Source organism: Carassius carassius, chromosome 35 (genome assembly GCF_963082965.1).
Source record: "Carassius carassius chromosome 35, fCarCar2.1, whole genome shotgun sequence".
Lineage (NCBI taxonomy): Eukaryota > Metazoa > Chordata > Actinopteri > Cypriniformes > Cyprinidae > Carassius > Carassius carassius.
The window spans coordinates 12,681,005-12,706,795 of record NC_081789.1 but is presented as its reverse complement, the minus strand read 5'-3'; the positions used below and the strand labels follow the sequence as shown (position 1 = coordinate 12,706,795).

The 25,791-nt window shown below is 36.2% G+C and overlaps 3 protein-coding genes across 3 annotated transcripts; 2 read left to right on the top strand and 1 right to left on the bottom strand.

The window, feature by feature from the left end:
- The first annotated feature begins 77 nt into the window (after positions 1-77).
- LOC132115991 (fat storage-inducing transmembrane protein 1) lies at positions 78-2,978 on the top strand. The gene is made up of 2 exons (XM_059524475.1): positions 78-397; positions 1,825-2,978. The coding sequence occupies exons 1-2, from the start codon at positions 165-167 to the stop codon at positions 2,504-2,506; spliced, it is 915 nt and encodes a 304-aa protein (XP_059380458.1). The 5' UTR covers positions 78-164; the 3' UTR covers positions 2,507-2,978.
- A 268-nt stretch (positions 2,979-3,246) lies between these two features.
- psme1 (proteasome activator subunit 1) lies at positions 3,247-6,958 on the bottom strand. Its single transcript, XM_059524474.1, has 11 exons — positions 6,707-6,958; positions 6,498-6,530; positions 6,211-6,273; positions 6,015-6,116; positions 5,855-5,903; positions 5,520-5,617; positions 4,876-4,944; positions 3,959-4,026; positions 3,777-3,831; positions 3,587-3,673; positions 3,247-3,493 (listed from the first exon to the last, which is right to left on the bottom strand). Exons 1-11 carry the CDS (start codon positions 6,743-6,745, stop codon positions 3,407-3,409), a joined length of 750 nt encoding a protein of 249 aa, XP_059380457.1. The 5' UTR covers positions 6,746-6,958; the 3' UTR covers positions 3,247-3,406.
- A 7,478-nt stretch (positions 6,959-14,436) lies between these two features.
- Positions 14,437-25,791, top strand: pck2 (phosphoenolpyruvate carboxykinase 2 (mitochondrial)). The gene is made up of 10 exons (XM_059524473.1): positions 14,437-14,931; positions 18,151-18,366; positions 18,487-18,671; positions 19,415-19,621; positions 20,304-20,491; positions 20,918-21,080; positions 21,356-21,571; positions 21,801-21,938; positions 24,521-24,616; positions 24,752-25,791. The coding sequence occupies exons 1-10, from the start codon at positions 14,900-14,902 to the stop codon at positions 25,219-25,221; spliced, it is 1,911 nt and encodes a 636-aa protein (XP_059380456.1). The 5' UTR covers positions 14,437-14,899; the 3' UTR covers positions 25,222-25,791.

The following is a 25,791-nucleotide window of genomic DNA, read 5'->3' as shown; positions in this document are numbered from 1 at the left end:
TGTGAGTAAGCTGGTAAATGATAAGAAGTGTGACATAAACCAGCAGGTTGATCTCAGCTGAGATCAGCTGAGCTGACAGATGCTAGAACAGTCTCATTTCTCTCCTTCCCTCAGTAAGTCGATCTGTTGAACATGCAGTGAAAGTTCTGCCCTCAGAAACCAAGATGGATCTTTGGAGACTAAAGGAGATATTTTATAGGATCCAGAACTCTGTCAACCAGCTTCTGCACTGGATTCTGGTGCGCTTCACTGATCTCACAGCTGGACTGCTGGCTCATTTCTTGTTCAGACGCCATTTTCACTTCCTCCTCTCTGTGCTGGTGATGTTTGGACCTGTTCTGAGTCTCTGGGTCTCCAAGTACAGCATATTTGGCAACAAGAATCACTACCTGTACAGGCAAGATCTTATTCTAGATAACTCTGGAATCACCTTATTAACTAGAGTTTTTTATTAGTTTGTGAAATGTAAATATAATATGTATATGCGTGTGAGTAAATTTATTTATACGTGTGTGTATATATATATATATATATATATATATATATATACAGTACAGACCAAAAGTTTGGACACACCTCATTCAAAGAGTTTTCTTTATTTTCATGACTATGAAAATTGTAGATTCACACTGAAGGCATCAAAACTATGAATTAACACATGTGGAATTATATACATAAAAAAAAAGTGTGAAACAACTGAAAATATGTCATATTCTAGGTTTTTCAAAATAGCCACCTTTTGCTTTGATTACTGCTTTGCACACTCTTGGCATTCTCTTGATGAGCTTCAAGAGGTAGTCACCTGAAATGGTCTTCCAACAGTCTTGAAGGAGTTCCCAGAGATGCTTAGCACTTGTTGGCCCTTTTGCCTTCAGTCTGCAGTCCAGCTCACCCCTAAACCATCTCGATTGGGTTCAGGTCCGGTGACTGTGGAGGCCAGGTCACCTGGCGCAGCACCCCATCACTCTCCTTCTTGGTCAAATAGCCCTTGATGCCTTCAGTGTGACTCTACAATTTTCACAGTCATGAAAATAAAGAAAACTCTTTGAATGAGAAGGTATGTCCAAACTTTTGGTCTGTACTGTATATATATATATATATATATATATATATATATATATATACACTAACACTATACTAGTTCTTTAATAAATACATATTATAGTAAATATCATTAGTTACGCTTTACAATAAGATTTGATTTGTTAAGTTAAACAATCATGTTTTATAGTTTTTATTTCGGTAAATGTAAATTTGACATTTTATTTGTTGGTTATTCATTGTTGTTTGTTCATAACACATTACATAACATTCTTTTATACAACTTGAAATGTTTAACTTTGAAGAAACTTTGATAATTGCTGTAAAAACAAAACGGTTCCAGTAGATCAGTCTTAACAAATTGATCTTGTAATTTTTTTATAATACTTAAATATTATGAAGATATTTTTATATGATCATGTATTTAAGTTTAAGCTAAAAATCTGTCATTTTCCAGACATTCCCTGTATAATTGTTTTGTAAGTCTAATATATACTTATTTTATGCATGTATATATGCATTAATAATTTCATTCTTTTGAAACGAACTTCGTTTCAGCCTGATTTTGTTCAAAATGACGTCATATCAGTTCGATCTTCGGTTTCATTTGAAGTATATCGGGGCCTTTAGTGTGTATTTATATGTGTATTGCTGTTATTGATACACAGTATTTGGGGTTATTTCTTTATTATAATAAATGTATTTAAGTTCTTTTTCCATTTTGTATTTCCCTTGTCTCATTTGTTTTATGAGCTATTGATTGTGGTTGTTGTGGTCTCATAGGCTCTTCCTGCATTCCTGCTGGGGCTGGACCTGTATATTATGTGGCTCTTTCATCTTTCTTCTCTCATACTGCATCAGTAACTCGTTCATTCACTCAGTCCGTCATCTCTCTCGATTCGCTGTGGCCGGGACGCTGTGGACACTGTGCCGCCGTCTCCTCTCCTTCCTAGTGGACGCCTCTGGAAGCTGTTTTGAGCCACTTCAAAGCCCCACAGACGTCCACAGGAACCCCAAGAAGCTCCTGGACTCTGATACAGGCCCCTTATTACTACTGAGAGAGAAACAGGGTAAAGCAGCCTGCCTTAAGGCCGGCCTACAGTGGCAGGGATGTGAGGTGTCTGATGACATCCTCATTCTGAGTTTATGTTGTTTGATTCTTGCTGAAGAAATAGTGGTTTTTAGGCCCTGCGTGGCTCTAGGAAAGCCTGTAGGGACGCCACTGAGGATACTCTTCTTGTTGTGTGTGTTGTTGATGAGTCTCTGGATCTTCCTGATTGTCTGCTTGCTAGCACACTTCCCGCTGTTCCCTTCCCAGCTGGTTGGAGGTGCTCTTGGGTATCTGGGATGGAAGGGTCTTTATTATAAGGGCTGGTGTGTTTTAAAGCCTGGCTGGTGCTGTGTTGGAAGAACAAAAGCTTTGATTTCAGATAACACATGTAATACTGCATCCAATGAGACATGAATGTTAAAGAAATGAGAAATAGAATATGTAAAAAGGTGTCAGAGACAAAAAAATATACATACCTTTTAATTAGATACACAAATTCAGGTTCAACCGAAATGTCTTTTTGTTTTTTTTAAAGTCTCTTCTGCTCACTAAGGCTATGATTATTTTATTAATATACTCTATAACAGATATGTCGTGAAATTTTAAAATATTGCAATTTAAAATAACTTTTTCCTATTTGAATATATTTTAAAGAATAATTTATTCCCGATGGCAAAGCTGAATTTTCAGCAGTCATTACTCAATTATTACAAGTTTTTGTAACATTATAAATTTCTTTCCTGCCTCCATTGATCAGTGATGTGCATCTTTGCCACATAAATGTATTCATTTAAAAAAAAAAGTACAGCTTCTAAACTTTTAAATTGCAATGTAAATTAACATTATATTTAACGTAAAATAAACTTTTGTTAAAAAGGACTATAAATTACATTAATTAGCATGATTGAACTGAAAGTTTATAAAAACAGCATTTACTTAAAACAGAAATCTTTGTAAATGTCTAACTTTTGATGATTTTTTTTGCATCCTTGCTGAATAAAAGTATTCATTTCTGATCTTACTGATAATTTTAAACGATGGCATACATGAAAAATGTAATAGTTATTTTCCTGTTTTGTCCGACGTTGATAATAAAAAGCATAATAAAACTAAAGTTCTATGACATTTTGAATAAAAACCTGAGAGCTACCACATTTAGATAAAGTCTTTATTGAGTAAAAACTGTACTACAGTAGATTCTGTTGATGTAATTGAAGCTCAAGGCAATGCACTGTGACTGTGGATGTGAAACTCAATATGACATGTTTTACTTTTCAGTAAATGTGTGTCTGTGTGTCTACTAAGTTGCGGTCCTCAGTAGATAAGTGCTTTTGAAGATAAGTCTCCTCTGGGCTTCTTAATCTTGTCACAGTTCTTGATGATGACATCATACAGCACAGCCTAGAGTGAAGGAATGGATGAAATCAGTCTCAGCCGTCTCACCGGACACAAACACGTGATGGTTTGTTTGGAGTACATTGAGACTGAACTTACATAAGTGTTGCGAATCTCCAGGACTATGATGCGTAACTCACAGTATTGGTGCTGATCCAGTTCATGGACCAGCTGTCTGAAATCTCCCTGTTGCCAAACAACGAAACAATCAAATTATCAGAAGCTCAAAGAATTCAAGAATCACGTCAACTGGTTTAATTCAGCTAAATCTAACATGACATAAACTGACCACATGCGGCTGTTTGGAAGCCTTGGCTACAGCATCTCCTCTCTCACTGTAGTACCTGAAGAAACAGAAACACATCACTGCTGACCCATGTCTAAAACTGATTATTAAATCATATATAAAATAACTTGTATTTATAATAAAGGTGCTCGAATTTGTGTTTGTAATGGCGTCTGATCACTTACTTGGAAATCTGTGTCTGGAATCCCTCGATCTTGGTTCGGGTGTTGGTAAGCAGTTCAAAAACTTTTTCCTTTTATAAACAGAAAATTCACACAAATGTGTACTGCTATTAAACTATATATATATATATATATATATATATATATATATATATATATATATATATATATATATATATAACAACATTCAAGAATTTGGGTTCAGCAAGTTTTTTTTTTAATGTTTTTTTAAAAAAGTCTTATGCTCCCCAAGACTGCATTTATTTGATCAAAATACAGTTAAAATAGTAATATTGTTAAATATTATTACACTATATTCTACAGTGTTTAAAATGTAATTTATTCCTGTGATTCAAAGCTTATAGTGTTACTGATCCTTCAGAAATCATTTTAATATCCATTTTTCTCTCTCTCTTTTTTTAAATGAATATTTTCTAAATAATAGAAAAATAATATCTTATCAAATAAATAAAAAGAAAATACATGTTTTGTAATATTACATTTATTTACTGACCCTTGATTAAAGTAGTGTGCCCTTGTTGGAAAAAAACTAAAACTTTAGAATGGTAATGTAATAATTAATTAATAATTCATATTATTAAAGTAAAAGCTATGCATGTGTTAAATATTTTGCCAAAACTGTCATCCTGACAAATTTAGAAAACTTGAAAACATTAATTACACATAATTTTGTGTAATTGAGATAAACTGCATATTAATTATTAGTTAAGTTAATCAATTAACTATTTCAGAAGGTTCTATATTTTTTATTGATATTTTGTAGTATCCCTAACCGGGACTGACTTTTAGAAACCACATGTGTAATGCATAGATTTGTACAAATTCTAATCTAAACCTAACATAAGAATAAATCACTTGACAAATGTTATTTCATTCTGTCCCAAGATAGGTTTACTGACCTGTACAGCCACTCCAAAGTTGTTCCCATCTTCAATTCTGGGAATCTGTAGCTGTATCCACATTGACACCTGCACAGGTTATATCACACAAATATTACACAATGCACAAATATGCTTGATTAAATGTAGAGCCAGCATACAGGATAAAATATCTATGTGCAGTATAAAATGAACTATAAATTAAACATTTATTGGTCCCACTTTATATTAAGTGGCCTTAACTACTATGCACTTACATTTAAATGAATAATTTAATACAATGCACTTATTATGTGCATACATGTTTTTACATTTTACTTATATTGTTAAAAATACCTGCATGTAAATACATCTGCAATTAATTTCTGTAAATACTGTTGACCCATCCCTTAAACCTACCCATACCACCAAACCTGTCCCTAAAGTTACCTGTATCCCACCTCAATAGCAGCAGAGCTGTTTTGCAATACAATATGAACACAATATTATTATACACAATATATTTTTAATGTAAGTACATAGTAGTTAAGGCCATCTAATATTAAGTAGGGCCCTTTTATTATATATTGTAGAACCAGTTGATCAATAACAATGTCAAAACACTAAACTTTTGAGATCTGCATACCTATAAATGACAAATAAAATATATGACAACACTTCCTCACCGTGTTAAGACACTCCTTCAGAGTCTGAATCTCAGGCTTTATCTGTTTGAGGAGTTTTTCTACTGTCTCATTGCAGGCGATGGGGCCACAGGGGGGACCTTTCAGATCACAATCAACATCAATAGTTTAAGGAAGACATACAATACGTTCTCAAAATCTACTTCAGGTTCTGGATCATTTCTATGGCATTAAGAGTGACTCAGAGCCCCCCTGTGTTCACACTGGAATATTACACCTGCTCATTTCACATTTGGGGGAATTCAGGTCTAGGGAAAAGCGAACCGAGCAAGTAACATTTTCCGTTTCATTTTCCAAATTGCTTCTTAAACCCTTACCTTCGTCCTCTTCTTTATCTCCATCCTTCTTTCCCTCTTTGGCCTCTTTCTGTGTGAACAAATCAATTACTTAAACCAAACCCCAGACTGGCTTGAAGGTGCGATCAGAAAATCTAGGGCAGTTATGCTTTATTAATAATAAATGATGTGTTATGATTACCTCCTCTTTCTTCTTCCTCTTGAGCTCCTCTTTGGCAGGGTCTGGGATCGGGATGTCCAGAGGCGCCCTGATGATCGACAGATCCTTCAGACTACAGGAACCCTAAATAACACACCAGAACAATTCAATATTTTTTAACCACAGCACAAAATATCCTCAACAAGTGCTGATGAATGCACCGGCTATTTTGTAATACCTGTAAGATCTTGTCCATCTCTGCAATCTTCTCAGGGAAGAAGTTTGAGATCAACTGTTCGGCCTGATTAAAACAATCAAGTATTTGACAATGTAACAAACTTTCATTACAGCTGCTGTATGAATCTATCGGTCGTGCTGTATTTCCTTTTATAATTCTAATAGCGCAGACCCCACTGTTTTATTGTAGTAACTATAATAACTGTGGTGTTTTTGGAATAAAGTACAATATCTGTGTTACATTTTTAAAAGTAATGAAAGAGTGTGACTGAATAAACGTATAATTACCTCCTTGGTGATTTTTTGGGAGAATCCATCCACCTGCAGAGTAACGTTACACAAGGAAGTGTTTGTTAAACTTGCCACACAAATACAGGTTCAATATACATATACGCTTATATTTATAAGCATGTTAGACTCAAAATGCTGAATTGCTGCCAAATATACAGTCTTAAATCAGTTTAAATCAAGTTTCGGGCCTATAATAGGCGCTCTACCTGTTTCTTGGACGCAGGGCTCATGTCTAGGGAAGTCATCGTTGCAGAATTATCGTTTCGTTTTGTCTTGGAAAACTTTATTAAAGTTGTTCGCAGAAAAACGCGCGTTTATTGTCCTATCCCACTGGATACCGGGATTTTGGTTGAAAACAGAAGATGGGATCCAGTTGTTATCGACGAAACGACGAGAAGCCACAGTTAGTCAGCACAAAGAATGAAAATGAAAGTGAATTAAGCGTTGATTAAATCATTCTTGATGTGACCGGAGGAGGGCGACAACAAAAAAAACTGTCATCGAGTCACGGAAACAGGACTTGTTTTGCCATCTAGAATAAAAGTCCTACCTTTTTTTAACTAACTTTTAAACTTTTAAAAGAGAAAATAAAGAAATAAATATAGTACCAGTGGTCAGAACACATTGGTAAATTTTTGGTAAAAACTGGATTGAGCAATTGTGCAAATGAGGATTTACCAAATTATAAAAAATTAATGTAATTAATTTTACGGTGCATTTAACGTAATACTGTATATACAATTATTCATATATTCTAAAATACATAAAAAATATTTATATGTATATAGATAGATAGATAGATAGATAGATAGATAGATAGATAGATAGATATTAAAATAGAAATATATAAATGTTACAAAAAATACTGTTTACACTTTTTATGTATTTTAAAGTATATGAAAGTTGTTCAAAATATTGCTAGTACATTTAAAACATTTTTTTTAAGTCCAGTGAAATAAAATGTAATGAAACAAATAAATGTATTTGGGATATATTGCAGTTATTTATTTGACATGATATATATATATATATATATATATAAACAGTCAGCTTTTCAGTTTAAGTCAGCTCATTGTTTGTTTAGTGATATCATCATCCAGCTCAGTTCAGTTCTCTTCCAATAGTGTCTGCAGTCATGTCAACAATATTGCCAAATATTACGTGTCCCCAACCAAGCAAGCCAAAGTTGACAGTGGCAAGGAACCAAAACTCCATCAGTGACAAAAATGGAAAAAACTTTGGGAGAAACCAGGCAATATGTTTTTTTTCTCGGTACAGTACACTTTTGGGGGTTTTCCACAAGGTACAGTTTTTTTTAGTACCACTTCGGTTGAGGTTCCAAAGTTTGGTGTTGGCCAACCTGAAGGACATCACTGGACCCCTGCTGGACCCCCAGCAGTTTGCTTACTGAGCAAACAGGTCTTTGGATGATGCAATAAACATGAGTCTGCACCACATACTGCAGCATCTGGACAAACCAGGAACTTACAGTATGTGAGGATCCTGTTTGTGGACTTCAGCACGGCCTTCAACACCATCATCCCTAACCTCCTCCTCTACAAATGAATCCAGCTCTCTGTGCCCATCTCCATCCATCAACGGATCACCAGCTTCCTGTTATACGTTCACAACAACCTATTGTTGGAGATCAGTGGAGATGTTAGTGGATTTCAGGAGAAACCCTTCTTCACTAACCATCATTAACAGCACTAAGCAACAGTGGAGTCATTCAGGTTCAGGAGCTGAAGTGGGACAATCACACTGACTGTACAAACGGCCCAGCAGAGGCATACTTCCTTCGCCCACGCTGAGGAAGTTCAACCTGCCAAAGAGGCTGCTAATACAGTTTGATTCTGAAGTCATTGAATCCGTCCTCTGCACTTCTAAAACAGTCTGATTCAGCTCAGCTACCAAAAGTGACCTCAGAAGACCTCAGACTGCTGGAAGAATCAAGGGAAAACCCATAGCCACTCTCCAAGTACTGTACTCAACCAGAGTGAATAAAAGGGCTGGCAAAATCACTCTGGACCTCTTACACCCAGGCCATTTCCTCTTTGAACTGTTTCCGTCTGGTTGGCGCTACAGAGCATTGAGCACCAAAACAGCTAGGCACAAGAAAAGTTTCTTCCCCCACTGGGCAATAATATTGTGCAATAAATTACACTATTTAAACTTATTTATTTAGCACTCCATACCTTTTATTTACATTGCCTTGCATTTGCATATCTACTCTGTATTTTTTTTTAATGCATTCATTTTTTATCTATATTTTCACTGTCATTATGTCTGTACTGTAAAGGCTTCTGTCACCAAGACAAATTCCTTACTTGGCAGTAAAGCTCTTTCTGATTCTGAGATGCAGTATGTCCAAAATGCGTCTTTTGGTGAAACATCAAATCCCCGGTGACCCAGCCCCTCCGCCCACAGCCCAGATTTGGCACCCTGCGATTTTTGGCTGATGGCGCCATTGTCCTACACAATGTTTCTTGTATCTCCTTTGCATATCTTGTATCTTCTTATATATTCAAATTTGTGTGTAACTTGTGAATTGAACCTGTGGCCTTAGTGTTGCTTATTTGTTTTCAACATTATTAAATATATGTAATACATTTTTTTAAAGAAATTTTAAACAACATTTGGAACATTTATTTTAATTCACGGTGTCAAAAACTTATTTTGCCATATTGTTAACCAATTATTAGTCCACCCCTTAAATATCTTTATTTATCTTGCTCTCCAAATGTCCTCATATGAACACATTCACATGCTGCCAAAGCAAAGGCTTACCACATGTATCACGTTCTGATCAGTTACATCAGTCGTTCAAAGGCCTAGAAGACATGAGCCCCACTGTATTTATAACAAATCAAGAGACTGCCTAATTTATTCCTAAAGTTTGCTTTTAATGGTATCAACAAAAGACACCCAATGAAAGAGAAAGAGAACACTGCATGCTGTTTCCCATAATACAAATAACAGAGTACACTGCAATTATGTGCAGACCACTAGATCTTATCATTGAAAAGCTGTTTATTCCTTGACTTTCCGCTCATTCCATCATAGATATCCACTGATGAGACAGAATACCACTGTTTACATGGCTTGTTTGAACATCAGAGGACTGAACATGTCTCCTTGGTCTTGTCAAACTGAATTAAAGGAATAGTTCACCTAAAAAATATAATTTGCTGAAAATGTACTCACCCTCAGGCCATCTAAGATGTAGATGAGTTTGTTGCTTCATCAGAACCGATATGGAGAAATTTAGCATTAAATAACTTGCTCATCAATGGTCCCTCTGCAGTGTATGGGTGCCATCAGAATGAGAGTCCAAAAAGCTGATATAAACATTACAGTAGACTCCAGTCCATCAAACAACATCTTGTAAAGTGAAAATCTGCATGTTTTTGAGAAACAAATCCACCATTGGGGCATTCAATTTAACTTTAAATCATTGCTTTTTCGTCAAAATATGAGGCCATAATCCATAACAATGCTTACCCCTGTGAAAAAAGACCATCCCCTGTTGTATTATCACATTAAAATACACCAACATATTTGTTTAGAACTATTTTGGACTGATTTCACTCGTGGATTAATGCAATGTTTTTATTAACTTTTTATAAGTATTAAACAGGTTTTCATAAATTTTAATTTTTGGATGAACCGTTTCTTTAAGGAACATATTCAATCTGCATAATTTATTTTTGATTGGGTTGTGATGACTCTTTTTAAGTTCGTGTGGTTATAATAATTACTGGTTAAAGTGAAATTTATGGGGAAGTCGTGGCCTAATGGTTAGTGAGTCGGACTGGCATTCGAAAGGTTGTGAGTTCGAGTCTCGGGTTGGCAGGAATTGTGGGTGGGGGGAGTGCATGTACAGTGCTCTCTCCACCCTCAATACCATGACTTAGGTGCCCTTGAGCAAGGCACTGAACCCCCAACTGCTCCCTGGGTGCCGCAGCATAAATGGTTGCCCACTGCTCCGGGTGTGTGTGTGTGTGTGTGCGCATCCACTTCGGATGGGTTAAATGCAGAGCACAAATTCTGAGTATGGGTCACAATACTTGGCTGAATGTCATGTCACTTTGAAATGACAAATACAATGCATGTTTTTGTTTTTGCTGGGTCCAAAGTTATTTTTTCTCATCAAACATAGCTTTCAAAAGAAATATGTTGTATATCACAATAGTGCATGATTTTATTATTTCATCTTAACTCTAGATGTGTTTACAATAGGATAATGAGTATTGGGGCATTGGGCCTTTGTTGATCTGTTACTTCTCACAGATAAAAGTCTAACCACCAATGGCTTTTCATCTTATCTTTATCTACTCCCCTCTAATCTACCTCTCTCACACAAACACTGTGATCTTTAGCCTGTTCAGTGTTCCTGTCTTCACTCACGTTCTCACTCAGTGGTAACTGAGTCCACTGAGACTTTGTATGCAAAATGCAGCAACTGTAGTTTATGTGTGCACTGGCAAATCAACATTACTGTGGGTCTAAAAAGTGTTTAGACACTTAGGCCACTTTAAAAATGTCTAAATAGTATTGCTGTAGTGAAATATCAAACCAAGTGGCAGTCTGTAAACAAACAATGAAAGAAAAAACTAGAAGTTTAAACTAGAGCTTTTCTCTAAACTAAATTAATTCCACTGAGCCATTTTTGCTATTGCTGCTCAAGGTCATTTTAATGGACCAGTCAGATTTTATTTATTACATTCTTTTAAATTACATTTATTACATTCTTCTTAGTTTGTAAGTAATCCATTGTTTCTTCTAGCATTCTGTGGTGGAATTTACATTTTAAATATTTTAGAATTTCTCACAAAGACAAAAAAACAACAACAACAACAACTTACAATTACAATTTACAATTTTACAATTTAAAATAACTGTTTTCTACTTGAATATATTTTAAAGTGTACTTTATTCCTGTGATGGCAACGCTTATTTTTTAGATAAATCAGAAATCAGAAATGATCTCAATGCTATTGGCAAAATGAGCACCAGATCAGCATATTAGAATGATTTCTGAAGGATCATGTGAGATTTAACATTTAAATTTAACTTGGCAATCACAAGAAATGAATTACATTTTTAAATGTATTTATACAGTTATTATATGTTTCACAATATTACTGTTTTTACTGTATTTTGTTATCAAATAAATGCATCCGTAATGAGTATAAGAGATTTCTTTAAAAAACTTTTTTCTTTTAATTCTTACAGACCACAAAGTTTTGACAGGTATAGGCCTACTGAAATAAACTATTGAATAGAAATAATCGATGATTAATACATTCTTTGTAACTTTTAATGTGACCTTCAAATAACACAAAATAAAATGTTTAAATATTTTCATTTAAAAAAAAATATCAAGCTTTAGTAAACATAGGAAACAATAATCAGACACATTGTTAAATCTATATTATTTCAAATAATAACCAGTTTATTAATCTCCATGACCATTTAAATGTATTTAGATTGTTATGATTTTAAGTATAAAATAAATGAAATAAAAACTAAATGTTTACAGGCAAATTATACAGCTTTCTTATTTCTGTTAATAGTTTTAGGTAGCCTACAGTTGTACAGCCCTTACGAAAATTAACCATGTTTGGGCGTATTGATTACATTTGTATAACCACGTATTACTTAAAATACCAAATACATAAACTATGGTTAGTGTTGGTTTGTGGTTACCATGTTTAATTATAGTAACTATGTTTGTTTGTTTTTTTTAATTTGTAGTAAAACCATGGTTTATTTTTCGTAAAGGCAGGTACTGTTGAATTTCTAAACTCAGAAAAAGGCTTATTTCCCTCATATTTACATTTACTGTAAATGTCTCTGGAGCCCTACACTCACACACAGGCAGCTGTGAAGATGACTATACCTGCTCTGGTGTGACTTCCATATCATTGAATACCGCATCACATTTTTTCTCAAGGTCCGAGGCAGACAGCTTCCGGTTCTGAGCACTGTATAACTCAGTCAGGGGCTGTGGTAGACCCAGAGACACCACTTTTGGTTGAAACTGTTTACAGTAGTGTGGCAATATGCGTAGGATACCACTCTTCTCTGAAGGGTTTGGAGTTGCATTATCCAGAGCCTTGTAGAATTGTTCTATAGCTGCTGCAGACACACCCACTTTTTTCACAGATGGACAACCTGAATGGCTTTGGTTGTTTACACCACAACGCTTTTTGGCAGGATGTGAGAAATCAATTCCTGATCCCTCTTCGTACAAAGCCTTGCCCGCTTTCAAAGGAGGAAGTCCCCACTGTCTGGGCCCATCAGTGCAGCTTTTGTCTTCCAGATGTTTAACAGCAGAGTCTATTGCGTATAGCAGAGCTGTCACGTGGGAGCACACCTCTCCCAGGCCCGCTTTACATGTACAGTGGCCGCACAAGACTGTCCCATCCTTCTTCAAAGATACCCATGGTTGTAGTTGGGTTTCAGACAGTGACTGACTGTGATGCACCTACAATTACAGAAAGTGGCATAAATACATTATTCTTACATGAATGTTATTGTGATGTTATTATTTACTGCTGCAGTGACACCATAAATGCCCCTTGTGAATACATCTTAATCACTGTGATAGTCAAATCTTAACATAGGCTACAGCGAATATAATCACAGATGAGATGATGGCTAGATGTAAAAATTATGTGTGGCTACTGATCACAGACACTCCGTGGTTTACTGGCTATGATGCACCTACAAATACAGAAAGTGGCATAGATACATTATTTTTACATGAATGTTATTGTGATGTTATTGTTTAATGCTGCAGTAACACAATAAATGCACATTGTGAATACTTTGCTGTGATTAACTGGTAGAATCTTAACATAGGCTACTGCGAATATAATCACAGATAAGAAGATGTCTAGATGTTACAATTATATGTGGTTACTACGGATCACAGACACACCGTGATTTACTGTCTGCATGGATTAACGTGTGATCGATAATTAATGACTGCACTTCCCAGAGCTGGGATGCGTCCAGGCATCCATTAAAAAGCCACGGCCGACCATGTACTCTAAAATCATAGGCTACGTGTTATATAAATATTTATCAAGAAATAACAGACTGCATTCTACATTAGAATTCAACTAAGCCATGTAATAATACAAAATAAACCATAGATCGATGTCTTACCTTTGCCATTATGAGGTACCTCCCCCCGCCGTTAGCGTAGCATCGCGTAGCTGTAACCCAGCCAGCTACGAAGAACTGGTAAGCATCCAGACTTTTAAAAGCTTTGAGATCAGCACCAGTGTATGGGGATACCCCGTTTACCACATAGTGGTACAAATCGTGTGGGCCGAAGTCAGGCAGACTCGGCGATTTAACGAGGTCCGTGAAAACCGAGGGATGAAGAAGGTAAGGGTCTGTATCCAAACCTGCTATCTCCAACTTCTCCAAATATCGCTCTTTGTGAGCACCTACCAGATGCCCTACCTCGACCGATAACGGCACTACAACTTCTTCAATAGAAGAAGCCATGAAGTTTAGTGGTAATGTTAACGTTATCTATTTTAATCTGTTTAAAACTATTCAAATTTCCCGCTCGTCTACTACTGCTCAGCCTGCGCGTCCAGTGATTTTGCCGTCCAGCATGGCGTCGTCACGTGGTCGTGGTCACGTGTTTGCAAAGGGTCTATACAGTCTCCACGCTCCACTTTTATCAACATCTGCTGACTTAACAAGAAGCAGCGCGCGACGACGCTCACGTGACCTCAAAGCTTGCTAGAAGCTTTAAAAATAAGATTCACTTTAACACAACTGTGTTCTGCAGCCTGAGTTGAGCAGGAAAGCAGGACGGAGCACAGCGAGTACTCCGAGGAATCGCTTACAGGAACCACAGCGCGCTTGCGTCAGCCGGCGGACAGTTTGAGACAAACTCAACTGATCTGAATCCTCACGATTACGTTATTTCATTGACTCCTATGACTCTGGAGCGTCGATCTCGAGCTTTTTGACTGAAATGCAACAGCTAGTTTTCCCACTTTGTCGTGTTTTATTGGAAGCGCACGCATATTATAGGAAAGTATTGAACTTTTAATAGACGTTAGTCGACTAGGAAGTTTGTCAGTACAAAGCTTTATTTATTATTGAAACACCTCAGGGCTGTTTCTCTGGGAGAAGAGCGGATCTGAGCTGAGGGTGGGAGCAGCTGATGATAAGTTACACGTGTTACAGTGCAAGGGTCTTACTTTACTCTAGACTACCTCAAGAGCTGGACTATCACCCTTACCAGTCTGACATGAGAGGTGCACAGGACTGAAGAGGAACAAGACACACCTCTCTTATTGCTTTATTTGATTTTAAGTCATAATTTCGGTTGTTTACTCCACCTCGATCTTTCACTTGCACCAAAGATGTCCTGCATGTTGCTTGGAGTACTAAGGAGGTGAGTGTCTTATATATATATATATATATATATATATCCTAAATGTATTTATATATATATGTCCTAAATGTATTTATATATATATGTCCTAAATGTATTTATATATTAATACATTAAAAATATATATTTAATACAAGCTGCTATTATTCTCATATATTATTCAGATCATTACATTTATTTTCTGGTTGTAGCTAAAAACGGATTAAAACTGAGAATTGAAGCTCTAGGTTTATTATTTTCTTGCAGTCTATTCAACACACAGTACCACACACACCTATCTTTCTTGGGTAAACATCCTTGTTGTAAATTTTCTTGTGAGATCAGATCTTTAAAAAGGCTTAAACTGTTCTATAAAACCTTTGTCAACACCCCGTACTATTACAGAGTCACCTCCCTTGTTTTTGTAAACTACACTAGTTTGTAATAATGCAGAATGATCTTTGATAGTTATACAAAAATACAGAGTACATTTTAATACTCCAGAGTCCTTCGGTCTGGTATTGCCAAATAATGACATTTGCCACATATTCCATGCCACTGTTAGACTGAAACTAGTGTTACTGATTGTGTCACGTACAGGAATGCAGCAATAAGTCACGTAGAGTAAAATGATTCACTATTTATCCAGAGTCTGAAAAACAGGTTATGAATGAAAAAAAAAGTCACAACAATCATTTCTGAGTCATTTGTTAAGCTAGAATGTGGCATATAATTAGAGATCAATAACATATTGAGAATAATGATGTTGAACAAAAGATATCCCTGATATCCATTTTATTGCATCTATATCTGCCCTGTTAATCTCTCACCAGAATGAGTGATTACATCAGCACAGGACTTCAAGTAAATATGCACAGTGTGAAAGTCTCTACTAGCTAAACTTTACCCTACAGATGCATGATACCAGGAACTGATTGTTAATCTGACGTATCTCTGTGTGTTTTGAGAGAAAGAGACTATTAACTTGTTTAACAGGTTATTTTTGTACTTAAAATGCCCTTAAGGTATGGCTCTAATCATGCATGCATGAGGTTTAAAATGAAAAGCATCCTTTTGGCTGAGTTGTATTATTCCTCACGTTTCTGAAATTGTTACGTGTGTTTTGTGTTCATGCATGAACATAGTGTGCTTGAAGTGGCCATACCCTGTTTAACCAGACTGAGGGGAGGGGAGGGGAGGGGAGTGAATGCCAAGGAGGCCATCTGATTGGTTGGTTCATGTGCGTGTATGGGGGGGTTAACTGCCTATGATAATTGATGGTTTATAGCTCAGTTGTTATTGATGAAAGTCAGACTCCGGGATCATGGGGGTCAAAACTTTGATAGACTCAAAGACTTTGTGCTAGTTAAGTTCGTATACATTTTATGGCTTTGCAAAACAATAGAGGGGAATTATGGGGTAGGGAGTGTGGCAATTGGGGTGGGGGTTTGTGTTGAACTTAAACAAAGGGTAAAGGAAAGGAACTCCTCTTGCTATTCTTCAAATATTCTTTTAATCATAGCCAACAGGCCTTGCAGTCATGAGCCGTCTTGTTAATTGAATATGCTGAGCATGCTCAGCTCAAGGACACTGTTAAAGAATGACAAGCTGATTTTTGATCCACATTTAAGTTCAGAAAGCAGAAGATTGAATGGGAAGAACATAAAGTTCTCTCATCTAACATGAACATTTATTCTGTTTTTCCTTTTTTGTTTGCTCACTGAACTTGTGGTTTTTCCTTTCTTTAGCTTTCTCTGTTACTCAACCTCGTTGTTCTGTTTTCATGTGAGAATTCTGATAGAGAGTATTCTCTTCTCCCCTCATCCCTTTTGTTAATGCATTTTATTCAGTTTATTGAGATGGTATGCATTCTTTCAGTTGTGCATTCCCTGGGAATCAAAGCCATGACCTTGTACAGTACATGCAATGCATTTCATTCCAAAGGACACTAATTAGTCTTGCAGCTTCTTAATCACTTATCTTTCAGTTCCGGTCAAAGATCTGTGTTAAAGTACATTTAGTGGTTATTATGATGCAACATTCATAAAGACATGCTATCAGCTCAAAAATATGTTCATTCATTAATCATGTAACATGTCATGGATTACATAGATCATCTGCTTTATACATTATTTACAGTCTCTAGCTTAGACTTTAAACTGAGTTGGCTTTATATTATCCACCTTATGTTTAATCATAAGAGCGCTCTCACTTTTGATAGAATGTGCAAGACTTCTGATGTCAACAGCTTCTAGTTGTTTTACCTGTAGAAAACCAGTCCATTATTCATCTTGATATTGGAAACTGTTAATTGTTATCATATTATTTAAATTATAGTAATAAGAACACTGGTTTGCAGTGCTAATACATTTGCCGTTTTCTGCTTAGACTTTTATCCTCGTTATTTATACTTAAAGCAGCTTGGAAGGTGGATTCCAATTTAGATTAGGCCTTTGAGAGGACACACACTCTCTTTAATAAATGTTAGACAATTATTGTTTATAATTGAAGCTTAGTTCAATAAATAAGCAGGTAATATTGAGTAACATTGAACGTTACAGAAGAATAAACAATGCGCATTAATGAGAAACACACAGTGTTTCATTCCTGTCCCAAGGGGTGTTTTTGTACGAATTTAAGTCATTTCGTTCCTGAAGGAATCAATGGTTTGAACAAATCTTCTGAGTGAATGATTCAAATGACTCCTAAATGGCTTGTCGCCTCCTGCTGGTGTGTTGATGTTATTTGAAGAGATCCCTGCCTACTAATACACAGAATGACAAGATAAAATTAAGTTTGTATGGTCTGTGAATTTTTGTAAAATGTTTACAGGCATAATTAACTAAAACCTCAAATGTATCACGATTAATCACATCCAAAATAAAAGTTTTGTTTATATAATATGTGTGTGTGTGTACTGTGTATATTTATTTTGTCTATATAAATACACAAACATACATGCATATATTTAAGAAAAATATGTTTATATATTAAGTATATTTATCTGTAATATAAATCATACAAATATATACATGATGTACATATATTTTCAAAATATATACTGTTTGTGTGTGCATTTATATATACTTAATAAATATAAACAGCAAACACACATATATTATGTAAACTTTTATTTTGGGTGTGAAAAATCACGATAAATAATTTCATAGCATTAGATGCATGATATTTACAGACCATATCTGTATGTTGTTGTACTAATGTTTGTGTGTGTCCATGCAGGCGGAATGCCATCAGTACAGCTTCAGTGGGTGCACGGTCACTCGCCTCCCTCCCCTCTCTTCCCCCGTCAGTGGCGGAGTTTGTGTCGGGCGCTGTGGCTGAATGTAAACCTGCTAAAGTGCACGTGGTCACAGGCACTCCAGAGGAGACAGCAGACATCCTGGCCAACCTGGAGAAAGAGGGCATGGTGAAGAAACTCGCCAAATATGAAAACTGGTAAGCCCTTTTTTTTCAAGTCTCATCATGAGTTTTTGAACCACAAATTATTATCATCATCATGAATGGTTTTATATTGCCTTAATCCTGATTTAAATTTCTACTATTTTCTGTGTGCAGCTGGCTGGCACGTACTGACCCCAAAGATGTGGCTCGTGTGGAGAGTAAAACTGTTATTGTCACTAAGGACCAAAGAGACACTATTCCCATTCCCAGCGGAGGTGCCAAGTCCCAGCTGGGCAGCTGGATGAGTGAGAGAGACTTTCAGAAAGCCAGAGAGGACCGCTTTCCTGGCTGCATGGCAGGTGTGTGTTACATAAACCACTGAACAATTACTGAAACCTGTCAAATAGTTCCTTCAACCACCAGAAAAATGGTGTGGAAAATATGTCTTGAATAAAATAAATACTAAAATAATGATATTAAGTCATATAAATTTCACTTATTATATAAATATATTTAATATTATTTTATATATTGCTAAATATTATTTGGAATAATATAAAATATTATTTAATTGGAATATTAAAAGTATGAAATATTCTAAATATTTTTTTAAATATCAAATATAACAATATATCAATGGATATGTTCAATAATAATGAACCCCCTAAAATCCAGGGATCTGAATCAGCTCTTTAAAATGCTGAAAGAGAACTCGTCTATATAATGCAGCTGGATATATGCCCGGTTATAATGCTCATCTCCATTATCTTATCATCATTTGATAAATAACTGCTGCCATGATCAGAAGTAAATGTACACAAAGCAGAGCTCTCTTTAATCAAATTCAGTTGGCTGTGGCACCTGCCTTCCATAGACAGCAGTAGTGCAATGTTAACTGTGTCAAGCAAATAGAAATATTATATATAACAATTCTGACTGGCATCGAAAATATAACTTTCCACAGAATCCCGTCAGCTTATCCTCACATATTCCTTTAAATTTTCATCAGTCCACACACTCATGTGGGATAGTCTGGGACACTTAAAGGAAACGAATGCCCGAAACATCTCTTCAATATTTGTGTCTTTCTGTCTCTCTATAGGACGCACTATGTATGTGATCCCCTTCAGTATGGGCCCTGTGAACTCTTCTCTTGCTAAGTTTGGTGTTCAGGTGACAGATTCTCCTTATGTGGTGGCTAGCATGGGCATCATGACACGCATGGGGACTCCAGTGCTGGAAAAACTAGCCGAGGGGGCGGAGTTTGTGCGCTGCCAGCACTCTTTGGGCCGACCTTTACCACTCAAAGGTACCATAATGCTTTATTTTAATGTCAGATTAAATGCAAATGTGACTCATTTGATAAAATGGAACTCTAAATTTCACCGGTTCCTTTAAATTATCGATTGTGTCACTTTATTTGCTACATTGTTTATTATTTTCAAATGTTATTGTGCTAATTAAATTACCTTACAAATGTTTGGGGTCAGTCAGATTTTATCTCTATTTTTGTCTCTCATGCTTGCCAAGGCTGCATTTATTTAATAAAAAATGCAATAAACACAGCTCTATTGTGAAATATTACTTTTATTTAAAATAAATTGTTTTTAAATGTAATTTATTCCTGTGATGAAAAAAAATAAAAATTTCCGCAGGCATTACTCCAGTCTTCAGTGTCACATGATCCTTCCGAAATCATTCTATTATGCTGATTTGCTGCTCAAGAAACATTTCTTATTATTACCGATGTTGAAAACAGTTGTGCTGCTTAATAATGTTTGTGGAAAATTTTAGGTTTAAAGGAACAGTATTTATTTGAACTAGAAATCATTTGTAACATTTTAGATCTCTTTACTTCTGATCAATTTATTGTGTCCTTGCTGAATAAAAGTATTAATTTATAAAAAAGAAAAAAAAACTTGTAAGTGGTAGTGTGGTATATATATTTGTTTCTCATCAATATCTTATCTTTCTCTGTTTTTACCTCACAGCTCCTTTAGCAAACAGCTGGCCTTGTAACCCGGACAAGGTGTTGATCTCACATCTTCCTGACACCAGACAGATCCTGTCCTTCGGCAGCGGTTATGGTGGAAACTCGCTCCTTGGAAAGAAATGTTTTGCTCTTCGTATCGCCTCACGCATTGCCAAAGACGAAGGCTGGTTGGCTGAACACATGCTGGTATGGGACATCAAATCAACATTTAAAACAAAAAATATGAACCTTGACAAAAAGTAGTCTTTGGGAATGCCTTAATATACATTTAATTCCACAACCTAATAAAAGTAAACAATTATGTATGAAAACAACTAGGAAATTCACAAGGCTCTCTATAGAGTCCTATACAGGAATCTAATGGTTATTTTAAATAAATAAAAAAATATTATTGAACAAAAATGTATTAGATTGAATTTACTAAATAAATAAATTTCAGGTGTCCGGTCACTTTTGACCACGAATACAATGAGTGTGACTCTCAAATGAGGACCGTACAAGGGTTAATGAAAGTTTATGACCTTATATATTATATATTAGCCACTCTTTTATCTGGAGTCATCATTTGTAAAACATAATGTTGATAGACGTCACTGTTTCTTTCTCCACCAGATTCTGGGAATCACAAATCCTCAGGGTGTAAAACGGTACATTGCAGCAGCGTTCCCGAGCGCTTGTGGGAAAACTAACCTGGCCATGATGAAACCATCACTGCCAGGCTGGACGGTTGAGTGTGTGGGCGATGACATCGCCTGGATGAAATTTGACAGTCAGGGTGAGAAATATGACTTGTCCTAGACATATGCTTCTGTTGACACAGCATAGCAAGTGTGGGTTTATGGGCAGCCAGGTAATGACACCATATCTTTTATTTTAGCATTTTTATTGGGCAGCAGAAAGAGAACTAATTAAAATAGAAATAAGTTCATGGCTCTCAGTAAACAAAACACACAGTTGCTCAGAAACAGTTTTTCCATATAGTGTTGATTGGAATACTGTTGTTTATGGTTATAAATATAGACAGTGGTGTATTATGACTTTCTTCCCCAGGTAAACTCAGAGCCATTAATCCAGAGAATGGATTTTTTGGAGTCGCCCCCGGGACGTCCCTGAAGACAAACCCTCATGCCATGGCAACCATCTCCAGGAACACAGTGTTCACTAACGTGGGAGAGACCAGCGATGGGGGCGTCTGGTGGGAGGGTCTGGAACCACCTGCACCAGGAATCAAACTCACAGACTGGCATGGAAAATCCTGGAAGTATGGTAAGATTGTTTAGTAAAAACGCATTTTTACAAAATATAAAAAAAATTATATTCTGCAATTTATATTCTTATATTTGTATTCTGCAAAATTTATATGTTAACCTTTAAAAAACAACTAATAATATAATTTATTTATATAGTAAATAAAATTACCTATTTCTATTACATGGACAGCATCTGTGGCATGTTGTTCTAATGGTGATTGTTTATCTTTTCTTGTGTTTCTCAGGTGATTCTTCACTGTGTGCTCACCCGAACTCCAGGTTTTGTGCCCCAGCTGGCCAGTGCCCCATCATAGACCCCCTCTGGGAAAGTGATGAGGGCGTCCCCATTGATGCCATTGTATTTGGTGGAAGAAGACCAGAAGGTGTGTAGCATCACTGAATCAAAACTGTATATTTAAAATGCACATATTATGTTTTAAATTATTAGTTTTAAGGCCAATTCACAACTAACTAAAAAAAAAGTTACCTGAAATAAAAACACACAACAAGTGGAAAATATACAAAGTAGAAAAACCTTTCTCAAAATATTAATAAAAACTAGAATAGTATCTTGATATTAACACTGTCTCACACCAAGGACAATAACTATAACAATAATGGTAAAACGTAGAATCTTTCTAAATTTAAGAATACCATTGGCACAAAGGAAAGATATTATTGGAATCACTTTTGAAATATATATATATATTTTTTTTCCTGCTGATGAATGAAAACATTGACAGTCAATCAGAATCCATCCTGCTTTTAGGAGCTTGGGCATTTTATTTATCTTTTTAAATATCTTTCTTGATGTAAATAGTAAGTATGCATTAAATCAAAGGTTACATTTAGAACATCTATAAATTGATAAAAAAATAACTAATTTCACATAAAAATCCTGTGCTTTGCCATTACAGGAATGAATTACATTTTTAATACATTCAAACTAAAAGCCGTTACATTGTAATAATATTTCACAATAATGCCATTATCATTTCATTTTCAAATAAATGCTGCCTTGGTGAACATGTCAATTCAAGTCACCTTTATTTATGTAGAGCTTTAAACAAAAAACATGGCATCAAAGCAACTGAACAACATTAATTAGGGAAACAGTGTGTCAATAATGCAAAATGACTGTTAAAGGCAGTTCATCATTGAATTCAGTGATGTCATCATCTCAGTTCAGTTTAAATAGTGTCTGTGCATTTATTTGCAATCAAGTCAACGATATCGCTGTAGATGAAGTGACCCCAACTAAGCAGGCCAGAGGCGACAGCGGCAAGGAACCAAAACTCTATCCGTGACAGAATGGAGAAAAATACCTTGGGAGAAACCAGGTTCAGTTGGGGGGCCAGTTCTCCTCTGACCAGACGAAACCTGCAGTTCAATTCCAGGCTGCAGCAAAGTCAGATTGTGCTGAAGAATCATCTGTTTCCTGTGGTCTTGTCCTGGTGCTCCTGTGAGACAGGGTCTTTACAGGGGATCTGTATCTGGGGCTCTAGTTGTCCTGTTGAGTTTGTTTACCAAGGTTGCAGAACAACCACCCAATAAAGCATTACAATAACCTTGAGGTCATAAATGCTTTAACATTTCAACAAATGGTTTAACATTTCTGCATTTGAAATTGAGAGCATAGGCCGTAATTTAGATATATTTTTGAGATGGAAAAATGCAGTTTTACAAATGCTAGAAACGTGGCTTTCTAAGGAAAGATTGCTATCAAATAGCACACCTCGATTCCTAACTGATGACGAAGAATTGACAGAGCAGCCATCAAGTCTTAAGCTCTGTTCACACCAAGAACGATAACTGTAAGGATAACTATAAAGATAACGATATTAGCATCCACACCAGTGAATGATATCGTCTGTTTCTTCTAAGCGCACGTGCGTCTGCTGCTTTAAATTCTCAATCTCGTTATAGCAGGATGGATTCTGATTGGATGTCAATGTTTGTATCGTTCATCAGCTGAAAAAAAATCATTCTGAAAATGATTCCAACGATACCGTTTCTCTATGCCTTTATCGTTATAGTTGTAGTGTGGACTCTGCTATTCTTTAATATTGAGAAAGATTTTTATAATTATATCTTTATCGTTATCTTTATATTTATCGTGCTTTAGACAGCGTTCTAGGTTATTGCATGCAGAGTTTTTAGGTTCTATAATCAACACTTCTGTTTTTTCAGAATTTAGCAGTGAGAAATTACTCGTCATCCAGTTTTTTATATCGAGTATCCATTCCGTTAGTTTTTCAAATTGATATGTTTTTCCGGGCCGTGAAGAAATATAGAGCTGAGTATCATCAGCATAACAGTGAAACTAACTTTCCTAATGATATCTCCCAAGGGTAACATGTAAAGTGTGAAGAGTAACAGCCCTAGTACTGAGCCTTGAGGTACTCCATACTGCGCTTGTGATCAATATGAGTCCTCTTTATTCACTGCTACAAATTGATGGTGGTCATAGAAGTACGATTTAAACCATGCTAATGCACTTCCATTAATGCCAACTAAGTTTTCTAGTCTATGCAAAAGAATGTTGTGGTCAATTGTGTCGAAACACAGCACTAAGATCCAATAGCACTAATAGAGATACAACCACGATCAGATGATAAGAGCAGGTCATTTGTAACTCTAAGGAGAGCAGTCTCAGTACTATGATAATAAATCCTGACTGGAAATCCTCACATATACCATTTTTCTCTAAGAAGGAATATAATTGTGAGGATACCACCTTTTCTAGTATCTTGGACAGAAAAAGGAGATTCGAGATCGGTCTATAATTAACTAGTTCTTTGGGGTCAAGTTGTGGTTTTTTGATGAGAGGCTTAATAACAGCCAGTTTGAAGAAACATAAGAGACTTTGAAAAGAAAAGAAAGTTTACAGACCTCAAACTTTCTAACAGTACTGTATATATACATAGACACGTGTTATACACCTTAAAATGTCTTTTTTTCCCAGGTGTGCCTTTGGTGTACGAGTCATTTAACTGGCGTCACGGTGTGTTTGTGGGTGCAGCCATGAGATCTGAATCCACAGCTGCTGCTGAACATAAAGGTACAAACTTTCATTTCTCCATATGCTAAACAGTACACAAAAGTGTACACTATTTTTAAGCACTTACTGACAAACTGAGCGAAAAGCTCATACTGATATTTACACATTATATAATATGTGGCTTATTTTCTTTAGGTAAAGTAATCATGCATGACCCCTTCGCCATGCGTCCTTTCTTCGGTTACAACTTCGGTGACTACTTGGCCCACTGGCTGAGTATGGAGACACGCAAGGGCCAAACCCAACTCCCCAAGATCTTCCACGTCAACTGGTTCCGAAAAGATCAGAAGACCGGCTCTTTCTTGTGGCCAGGGTTTGGAGAGAACGCACGCGTCCTTGAATGGATCTTCAAACGATGCGGTCGTACCAGTGAAGACGAGGCTGCCACCCAAAGCATTGTGGGATGGATTCCACAAAACGGTGCCATTAACACAGAAGGCCTGGGTGGAAATATCGATATGGGTGCCCTCTTTGACCTGCCCAAATCCTTCTGGCAGAAGGAAACACAGGAGCTTCGGACCTACTTCACCCAGCAGGTTGGAGCTGATCTTCCCGCTCAAGTGGAAGGAGAGTTGAGGGCGCTGGAGGACAGAGTGAGGGATTGAACAGACGCTACATTACACTGATGTTGAGCAGAAGTGAAGAATAGGATGGGTTGAGGTGGAGGTAACTGTTTTTATGTGACTGTTGCACTGCAGTGGATGCTGCACCTGAGAAACACCAAACCAAAAAGTTCACAAGATGCCATCAGTGGTATCAATACCTAGGTGCCTTATTTGATCTTACAGTAGAATCTAAAAACTCTATTTAATGTTTACAAACTATTTCCCAAAATGCCTTTTAGATTATTTTACTGTTAAAACAAGACCATATTATGAATTTAAACCACGGCATCTTCAAAATATGTATAGTTCATGAGTACACTACCTAATATCTGTTTGTTTTGAGCAAAGATTTTAGACATGTCTTGAAGGAGAGCACCAAACCATCTGTGTTTTACTCACCTAATGTAAGCTGAAGTTTTATATCTAAAGATTTTGCATTTTATCAGTGGAATTTGATTGACATGAATCATGATGAGCTAGGGTTGAAAGATGCGGACCAAAGAACACAGACAAGTCTCTATCATTGAATGTGTGCATGAGCTGACTGAATAAATACAACTCTAAACCAAA